Source organism: Musa acuminata, chromosome BXJ2-1 (assembly GCF_036884655.1).
Source record: "Musa acuminata AAA Group cultivar baxijiao chromosome BXJ2-1, Cavendish_Baxijiao_AAA, whole genome shotgun sequence".
NCBI lineage: Eukaryota > Viridiplantae > Streptophyta > Magnoliopsida > Zingiberales > Musaceae > Musa > Musa acuminata.
Genome location: NC_088338.1, coordinates 4,298,229 through 4,308,948, shown reverse-complemented (window position 1 = coordinate 4,308,948; position 10,720 = coordinate 4,298,229). Strand labels below are relative to the sequence as shown.

General features: G+C 36.6%; 1 protein-coding gene across 2 annotated transcripts; it reads right to left on the bottom strand.

The window, feature by feature from the left end:
- Nucleotides 1-378: 378 nt before the first annotated feature.
- Nucleotides 379-10,617, bottom strand: LOC135598520 (CBS domain-containing protein CBSX1, chloroplastic-like). Of its 2 annotated transcripts, none has more exons than XM_065092443.1 (10): nucleotides 10,362-10,617; nucleotides 6,100-6,459; nucleotides 5,559-5,972; nucleotides 4,729-4,816; nucleotides 4,590-4,654; nucleotides 3,766-3,814; nucleotides 2,433-2,485; nucleotides 1,065-1,180; nucleotides 915-972; nucleotides 379-852 (listed from the first exon to the last, which is right to left on the bottom strand). In XM_065092443.1, the coding sequence occupies exons 3-10, from the start codon at nucleotides 5,748-5,750 to the stop codon at nucleotides 775-777; spliced, it is 699 nt and encodes a 232-aa protein (XP_064948515.1). In that variant the 5' UTR covers nucleotides 5,751-5,972; nucleotides 6,100-6,459; nucleotides 10,362-10,617; the 3' UTR covers nucleotides 379-774. The 2 variants fall into 2 exon arrangements, with proteins under 2 accessions (XP_064948515.1, XP_064948516.1); XM_065092444.1 differs by having other exon boundaries at nucleotides 379-836.
- Nucleotides 10,618-10,720: the final 103 nt, after the last annotated feature.

Below are 10,720 nucleotides of genomic sequence, written 5' to 3'. Positions count from 1 at the left end.
AAAACGAATAGAGGATTCAATTCTTTTTTATCATTTCAAATAAAATCTACTCAAATCTCTTTCTATCTCCATCACAATATTGACAAGCCTTGTGTAAATATTTGTTCACATCATTTTAGACTTTTTTTTTTCTCATTTTATCATCTAATAAGACTGGATTAACTGTTTACAGAGTGTACCCTATCGCATATCAGTACCAATCCTAAATGCAGATTGAAAAAATATATAGCCAACATGAACATCCAAATTAAATGCCATGGTATTCATCATCCAAGAAAGCTATTGTTAGAGCAGTGTTAAATCATCAGGGTTACATCATTGAATGCAAGCCAGGAAGACTGACTGTCACATGTTAATGTAAGACTGAAAAAACAATGCTACAGCAATAGGGTATTTCCTTTGGCATATGGAAATCAATAAGCATAACTTAATACATAGGTTACAAACACTGCTTCAGCATATGACCATCGTTGGCAATAGCAAACACAATTCAAATTTGCCAAAATTTCATCTTTTACTAGGACTAATGAAAAGACTAACGTAGTTGAAGGTTGTCTAAGAGAACATAAATATGGTAAATAGCTGAGACTTCATTGTCATATTATTATGGCTGTAGTCTATTCATACATCAAAGAGCATATTCAATGACTACCATATTGCATACCTTCCTAAAAATGTTGAGATAGTAAGTGCAATGAAGTGATCAGCTGCATCATGATCTTGTTAAAAGTAACTGCAAACTTTGTGATTTCATCCTAGACTTGGGAATTTCTTTCATTTGCATGCTTTATTTGGAGTGCTGCTCTGACTACATTTCCTCTTGTGATGATCCCAACCTTCAACATGGAATACCTATCATGACAAGTGCCTGAGAGAAATAAGAAAAGGAACCTAAAGTTGATACTCAGACATACCAATCTACCAGCGCTGTCGACAACTGGAAGTCTGCGATATTTTGTTGCAAGTAATATCCTGGAATTAGAAATGATGGGTCGCTTTAGCATTGGCTTGAGGCAGAAAAAAATTAACAATGAGAGTTTAGCATATGATTGAACATGTAAAACCTTGCAGCGTCTTCGAGGTTGGTAGTTTCACGAACCACAAGAGGGGCAGAAGTCATCACATCACCAATAACTTTACCGTTAGTTTTACCTAACAGCTTCTGGACTTCATTAAATGTCTGTAACAGGATGCAAATGTGAGTTACAGCTTTCCGAGGCATAATGTAGTGTGTACGAATAGCTTATTGGATTTCTTTTGTATTATATATTTCTTCATAAACCTAATAAGAGCACTTATGACATTTTAGAATAGGCATGAAAACCGAAAAAAGAGACCATAAATACTGATGTGATGAACCAGCATGTTCTACAAGGACCCAATGTGAAACAGCATTAAACATTGACGAAACAAATTCCAGTCCAAGGGATGGCATTGTTACCAAGGAGAAACTACTTGCAAGGGATCTTACATCGTAGATAGTGTAAACACCAGAACTCGTTATTGCGTAACTAAATTAGCAAAATAAGTACATCTAAACTAATATGAATATTAAGGTGAGACAATTAGTATTAGTAGTGCAAGGAAAGGTAAATGAAGACCTAAGTGAATTTTATTAAAAACTATAAATAAAGATTGAAATGTCCTTAAATTAAATGAGAATATCACTTTGCACATAGTTCAATGATGGCAAATGATCTATGTAGCCAGCTCAAAATAGTTGGGACATTATGACTTGTTATACTTGTAATTCTATTATATCAAATCTTGCCTTCTTCAATACATCTAGAATCATGCATAAGTTTTTTCTTTTCAAAACAACCCTTTTTCTAACATTACCATATATTACGAGGCATATGCCTCCCACCAGAACTTGTAGCTATGTTCAGCAATAAAACTTAGACCAAGTCGTCGGGATAATGATTCCGTCAGCCATACGATAATCTCAAGATTTTGGATACCACTTTTAGATCCAAAAATCCACTCCATGTATAGGAACGACAAAGATATGAGCTCTAGAAGCTTTAAATCTAAAGAGAAAGTCAGAAAACCAAGAAGATATCATGAGAGTATTAAAAAATAGGTCACACACCTCTAAGTCTGTTGACTTGACTATAACTAGTTATTCTTTTTGTTTCTCCTACTTAATTAAAAGTCACATTCTTATGTATACATATTCTATATTTTTCACTACCTATTATGTCCATGAAGTATACAGACTGAATTATAAAAATTGTATGTTACTTGGTTCTCTCTAATATCAGAAAAACCCAGACAACAATTAACCTTTCCTTTTCCCAAAACAAACTTCAAACATATCACAATGAACAGAACTTTATAATAAAACGGTCTATCAATTATTACTAAGCAAAAAATTTCTATCAACTATATTAAGGAATCATATCTATCACATGAAACAAAATTATGCATACTTTCCATGTACTATCAACCTCAGGAAACATGCTTGTTTCAACCCGTCCACTACCTGAGAAGAAAAGGAAATTTTTGATATTGTACTGTACTAAGATGGAAATTTAACCATAAATCAATACTCCTTGATGCAGAGGCAAAAGATATTTATATCTGAAAATAGATGGACTGAAGAAATAAAGGGAAGATTGAAAGATAACTTGAGATATGTAACAATGGAATCTAATGTATTCAGTTTATGAGATTCTTCTAAAATAAATAACTAGTTCTGATATTCTTGCTGACAGAATTTACTTCTAGAAACAAAATTTTCTTCCTTTGATAAGTTTAACTAACAATTGTATTATATTTTAACCTAAAATAGGGGTGCTAACACCAAACACAATCAGCACTATTGAAGAACCTATAGTGTGACGATATCATATTTCCCAGACTTCCAACTTTACCAAATAATTAACAATTTAGATGACCTATTAAAAGGGACTGACAATCTAGATGACCTACCAAAAGGGACTTAGCAATCTGGCATTCAAGATAAGTAATCTCTTCAAAAACAAACATCTATCCACGTTGACAAGGCTGAAAAAATTGCTCAAACAAATGTATTCCTTGCTTGCCATCAAATTCTACTATAATTTGCATGCAGAATCTTGTGCCCATAATGTTGGAAAGCCTGTGTTCACAAACCCTGTGTCTGAATAGCTAAGCAACCTTGCAATAGACAACAACATGTAATATCCCGATTATTTGGGATTTGCTACATAGATTTTTTGTCACCATTGAGCAAAAGAAATCTGTCAACCTTTTAATAGACATAACTAATATCACCAATATTGCCAAGAAATCCTATTATATATAATTCAAATTAAAAGCAAAAGCATGATCTGCAAGAGGCTTGGGTTGCGTCTCTCATCATATATATGGCACAAGGGTCAAAAGAATAGAAAAACTTAGTCATATCTTACCGATTGTCAATTATAATGGAAAGTGTGCACATCATGGCTGCCAAGCACATTTCAACAGATCTACCGTGCACAAAATGTTTTCACGTGTAGAGCACATGCTCAACACTTGTACGAGGTAACAAGTTGTATGTGCTTCCCGAAAATATGAAATGCATAATAGGTTGCAATCACTTAACAAATAATCTGAACAGTATTGCTTGGTGAACCAGAAACATGAGAACACCATTAGAATTTAAACAACTGGAAGCTCTCCTGAGAGGCACATCCAAGAAGAAAAGTTACCTAGTTTCCTATATTTCCAGTACTTTATTTAGGAAACAGATACTAGTAAATAAAAGTTTTGGTAAAAAAAAAAGACAGTGAAGAAAACCTGAAACAGAGTCCAGAGCTAACAAATCATAGTCCGAAACAACACCAACCTGCAAAGCCAAAAAAAAAAAAAAAAGGAGGCGACCATAAGACAAACACTCAAAATGTGAACATAACCAGTTAATGATAAAGAAAATAAACAAATTGAACAGAAAATAAGCATAATGAATAATTTCTGGCCACAAATCAAAAAGATCCTCAGTGAGACAAGAGGAGAACAGACCACTGCCACAAAATTGCACCCATCACCATTCTTCATCCCTATTTTTTCTTCTCTCTCTCTCTCTCTCTCATGTTTTTCTTCACTCTCTCAAACAGGAAACTTATCTAAGTCTTTTCATCTTCATAGTCTCTATTTTTCCAATTATTCCATTCTGTCCTTTTAGAGTATCCATTCAAATTAACTAACTATATAAAACAAAGAATAAGCATATTGATGCGTCCAGCTGATGTACTAAAAGCCCACTATTATCTGTATTCCTATAAAACACCTAAAAGAAAGAAAAAAGAAGTGATATCATTATGCACAGCACACAAAAAAACACATGATATATAGAACCATCAGTTTTCACAATAACCGCTTACATTTGGGACATCTTGATGTACACATATCCACGTCTCAAGAAAAGAAATAGTAGTGTATTAAACTTTGAACACACAAACTCAAGATAGGACAATTTAGTAAATAATAAAATAAGATAAGAACTTTACTGGTGAAGAAAAGATCTCCATCGAATGCTCAATCATTGGAAACACACATGATTTTTAGCATGAAAGACAAGAATATCATCAAGAAAAGCATAAAAAATAGAAAAAAGTTCATACCAAGTTCCAGTTGTCATCAATGACAGGAAAGCCAGTAATTCTATTCTCAACTAATAACTCCAGTGCTGTTTACATCAATGGATGGGTAAGCTATTCAGTTAGAGATTGAAGAAGCGCAAAAAGAAGGTACAGAAAGTACCTTCATCAACCGAAGTGCTAGGCTTCACAACACACAGATCTTCCTTTTTGGTCATAAAATCACCCACTGTGTACACACCATTGCTTTGCTGCAAATCAGTAAAATAAAAAAATTTAATTAACAACTATCTTGTATGGGAGCAGGTTTATTTATCTCCAATGCTACTTGGAAGAAAACAAGCAACTTACAAATTAGTGTCGTGTGACAATAAAAATTAGGAAAATAATTTAGCCTTAGTGGGAAGGTTTCATGGACTTAATAAAGATAAATACACTGAGACTAAGATTAGTCCAACACTAGTTCAACAGAATTTGACGGTTGTAAAATGGGCTGAACCCTTGATTGCAACTTAGAAGAAATCCGGACAACCTATATCATTTGCTGTAATCTTAGCATTTCAAAACACTTTTTTGCATCATCTAGATGTAAATGATCTTTTCCTCATACACCTGCCTTTAACTTGCAACACTCTTCCCATATAATCAGCTTTTCAGCTCGTTTTAATTTCTTAAATTAAGCATGAGGAAACGAGACAGGGAACATAGAACGGTCAATAATTTGTGAATGACTTCAACTCACTTTGCTGACAGTGAAGGTGGTTGTCATGCTGCTGTTCTTGCAAGTGGAAGGCTCGTATTATTTAGAGAATATTGCAAAAAGATAACAACCGTACCAAGATAACAAAACAAAACTAATCACGCACAATGAAAGAGGCGGATCGATTGGCAGAGAAATGGAAGGAAACATAAGAGAATCCTCCAAACGGGGATCGAATTGATCCTAAAACAACAAGAAGAAAAAGTCGAACCAAGGAGAAGCGAGTGTCTCACCGGCGCAGAATTGGTCGACAAGGCTCCGTTCCGCGCCACGGCGACGCTCAAATCGAGGGACCGCCACCGCCCTCGAACGATGAGGGGGCCTGCACCGAAGCCGAGGCCGCGGAGGTGGCGGAGGGGAAGAGGGGGCTTCAGGCGGGGGGCGGAAGAAGGGCGGGCGACGACAGACTCCATGGATAGCAGCATCCTTCCTTCCCTATCGAGATCTCTCGACCAATCCCTATCCCCACCACTCGCGATAGCTCACCGTGCAAGGGGCGAAAGGCGGTTACGGGGGAGAGAGAGGGGGAGGGGGGGGATATTATAAAGCGGTTTAAAATGATTGATTTGAGAGCGGAGTAGGAATCGGTGCAGGATATTTTGATGACTTCAGCTTCATTGGCTCTTGTTATTTCTTGGCTTCTTTTCCTATTTATATGTGAGACAAGGAATTCAAGTTGTTGCTTAAAATCCCTATATATCGTATGTTATTCTTACCCACATAAATACATAATCATGTTTCTTTGAGAACGAATCCGGGTTTCTCGAGACGTACAGGACCGTCGATGAGCCGTTCCTGTTTCTTCAAATGCGTGCAGCTTCTGATCGACGGTGCGGATCTCGGTTCAGACGAACGGATCCGGTCACCTCCATCCTACGCAAAGAAGCATACCGTCAACTCCTGTTTAAAGCAATGTTATTCATCACACCAAAGGTTAGGACATTCTAAGATACTTCCGATAGTGAACTGTGTGCATATCAAACATCTGTGTGCAGGTGAAGGAACACACAAAGTAGACAACCACTGAATCACACATCCCAGCAAGGTAGGCATTAGTTTGCATTTGTAGCAACATAGAAGCTTTATTCACTGGGCCAGCAATCAGCCAAGGCAGAAGTGCATATGAGTGCTCCGCTGCAAGGAGGTAAACAAAGGATGTGAGAACCTTGACATGAAGATCAATCCGCCAATGAATCCGAACGAATGGCAAACAAGAAATTGGTACCGAGGAATTTACCAAGAGGAGTAACATTTTACTAAAACTAGTGTGATTCATAAAATCATGAGTGGGTGGCAAGAAATAAGAGGAAGAAGGCATAGAGTGCAACTAGCTATTTCAGTTGTAAACACACAACCAAGCATCCATGCATCGGATAATAAATGGCGTCCATAAGGTTTCTTTTCGTATTTCTCTCAGGCTAAATGACACACATCGGCATAAGCAGAAAAAGAGGATGAGTAGGGTGGTTTTGGATGAAGATCGCCTAAGATCAGCAGTTTTGAAGCAAAGCAAAAAGAAAATTAAACAAAAAACAAGGAACAAACAAAAAATGAAACTAAAGAGAAAGAGAAAAGAAAGAGAGTTGGGCAGAAATCTATCAGTCCACTTGGAAACATTGAAGAGATATAATATCAAATTCACAAATGATCTTTTCCCAGATAATAGCCTCAGGTCAACAAAGTTTTATATGCAGTTAACAAATTAACATGACAACCAACAATTTTTATTCAGCTAGATAAAAGCGAAACAATGAAGATGCTGCACCGTAGCAACCTTTAGAACTCACAATATGGTATTGGTTTAATTGTTAAGCAATTAAAGTTGGGTAGCCAACTTTAGTATGTACTATCTAATTGTTAAGCATCCATGCAGTTTTGAAGATCGCCTAAGAGAAAGAGAAAAGAAAGAGAGTTGGACAGAAATCTATCAGTCCACTTGGAAACATTGAAGAGATATAATATCAAATTCACAAATGATCTTTCCCAGATAATAGCCTCAGGTCAACAAAGTTTTATATGCAGTTAACAAATTAACATGACAACCAACATTTTTTATTCAGCTAGATAAAAGTGATACAATGAAGATGCTGCACCGTAGCAACCTTTAGAACTCACAATATGGTATTGGTTTAATTGTTAAGCAATTAAAGTTGGGTAGCCAACTTTAGTATGTACTATCTAATTGTTAAGCATCCATGCAGTTTTGAAGATCGCCTAAGAGAAAGAGAAAAGAAAGAGAGTTGGACAGAAATCTATCAGTCCACTTGGAAACATTGAAGAGATATAATATCAAATTCACAAATGATCTTTCCCAGATAATAGCCTCAGGTCAACAAAGTTTTATATGCAGTTAACAAATTAACATGACAACCAACATTTTTTATTCAGCTAGATAAAAGTGATACAATGAAGATGCTGCACCGTAGCAACCTTTAGAACTCACAATATGGTATTGGTTTAATTGTTAAGCAATTAAAGTTGGGTAGCCAAAGATAAATGAATTTAATCACTAAGACACCCAAGTTTAAAATACAATATGTCACCTAACAGCAAAAACATAAACTACCAGCATATGCAAACAAAGAAAATCAAACAATCTAATTAAAGTATGGATCAATGGGTGATCAATTATCACGTTTTGGGAAATCCACTGCCCAAAATTAGTTAATCTGGCACATGTGTCATCAATCAGATTAAGCTAATACAACTTTTACTCCACAACCATGGACATTTGGTGCTGGATAGTTTCACCCCTTGAAAGCTGATCCCATCAACTTAAAGTGTGTCAAAATAGTAAAGATATAAATAATGTACTATCTTTCACTGCTCTTCCTTTGATTAGATGAAAAGAATGCAAAACATATAGTGTAAGAAGAGAGAAAGATAGGCAAGGTACTTCTGTTGTAAAGGCATAAGCAGTAAAATATAGTACCAGAGAACGCTTATCAATACATGAGATAAATCAATGAATCTTTTATGGGAGAACAATCTATTAGAAATAAAAAATTATTATAATTCATATATGGTAGTAATAGAGGAATAACGACATGATTGACACCTCGATGCCAGGTGGCCAACACCTTGGCGCAAAGTGGCCTGCACATCAACGCCACACGAATAGTAGAACGTGGCTGAGCGAGCCGGAAGTTGTCATGGCCCAAATTCAGTGCATCACGACAGTAGCTAAGTCTAAAAGAAGAACACCACTATCGTTATAATTGGCACCTTTTGGCAGAGGTAACAATACCCGAAGCTCACTGTAGAAGGGTTTCTCATGTACGTTCCCAAGACACAACCCTTTCTATAAATTTAATAAAGTTAGCCGAATCATCTGAATCACCTACTAACTTAAGAATCAGAGGGGCCTTGTCAAGAACGCCTCAACACAATCTTGCAGATTTTGGAAGCACACGAGGACAAGTCATTCATCAACTTCCTAGGACAAAAGCGGAAAAGGATCTCAGTTGGCTCTGAGCAACATCCACCTCAAACAACCAAAATCTGACTTTACAGTTAGGAAGCTCTAGAACCTCTACACCATTTAGCCATGCCTTAGTATGGTCTGAAAATTTTTTGCATAGTCAATAAGATTTAATACCCTCCATGCTAACTATTTGTTCCCAAAACATCTCTAGCTCCCTTGTTGTTGTGTTTGAAATCATGTACACAACATTTCATTTACATCATCTTTTTTTACACAAAAATGACTTTATCAACGGGATAATCTTTACCAATGTTATTGTTCTCCTTCCCCACTTTAGTTATAACCACGGCAACAACAGATGAAATCCATCTTACCAACCATTTGCATTTACTTGTTTATACTAAATAGTGCTAAGCAAAACATGCAAACGAATGTATTTAGAAAACTAAACCATCTAGACAAGATGCCTCAAAGAGAAATTACAGTCTAGAGGCAAGCAACATTGAAGTTGCCAAATAAGAAGATGCATAGAGTAAAAGGTCCTAGCACAAATCAACAAACAGGAATGAGAAGACCTGGATTTTTTTTTCCTTTTTAATCAAAATTTTGCCTTAGTTTTCTTCATTTATAGTTCACATAATTTTTTGAAGCCAGTACGAGAAACGAGAATGATGTTAAGTTTTTTTTTTTCATTTCTAGTTTACATAATGTTTTGCAGCTAGTACAACATATTAGAATTGTGTTTTAAAGTATCATTTCTTTGTACATCCAAGCAACCAAACATGAGTAGTGGTTCACCATTGACCTTATTTCCTCCATCTGAATCCTTAGTTGTATGATCCTTATGTCAATCAATTGATTAGAAAATTATATGCAGAAAACAACTGGCCAAGACGCTACTCATTATCTCTGTGCTAGGAAGCCACCCAATCATCAAGACAGTCAAAAAAATCTTTCCGATTTTAAATATTTATAATAAGAAAAGCCTATTAGATATATATGCCTTATACAAATCACATGAAGGCATAAATCATGAATGCACCATCATGCTACCAAATCTTAATTGCAAGTTCCAAAACATCAAGATGTATATGCTAATACTACTATGTCACTGTAGACTTGTATAAAACCAATCAAAGGAGATCGAAAAGCATACTTCAATTCCCCACATACTTCCAGCTAATTATGACTATTTCGACTGCCCTAGCTGAATATACTGTGTAAAGTGTTCCAAAAGCATCACTAGCCCACCACCGACGAGGCAATCAGTCTCCACAACTCCCAATTATTCGATTCGAACACCAAACTCTTGCTCCACAAAAAGAACGATGCACCTGTCCCTCAAGGGCATGTATCAACATAATAAGAACAACCTACAAATTCAGTATCTTTAGCATGAACGCTAATCATCGTCAACCAGCTCGACTCCTAAAACCTAAAAAAATATAACGGAAAAATGATCTTAAAAACCTGCTTTTTAACAACGGAAAAAGGAAATTGAGTGCGCAAACCGACACTAAAAAATTGCTTTACGATAAAAACCAATGAATTTGCTCCAAGATCAACCAACCATTAGAACAAAGGGATCATCCGGTGCAAGGACGGAACTAACCGGGCTTCTCGGGCTTGCCGTTGGCCCACTTGGTGACGTTGAAGTGGACCTTCTCCCGGCCAGAGGTCTCGGACTTGTAGGGCTCCTTGAGGCAGGACCGCACGAGGGAGGCGCAGATGTTGGAGTAGGTTATGTAGGTCATCCCCGCGGCCCTCCAGAACGGCACCGCTGCTGCCGCCGCGCTCGCCATCTCTGCTTCGTTGCTCGCGACGTCGAAGACTCGGTGGGTATAGATCGGCTGTGCGTTCGTCTACTCGAAGGGTTTGAGATCGTCCATGAAGAAGCTTACTTTCCACGTATCCCCAAAAATAATAAAATACTATTTTATTACTTATATTTTTTTTTTTCACTATAATCAC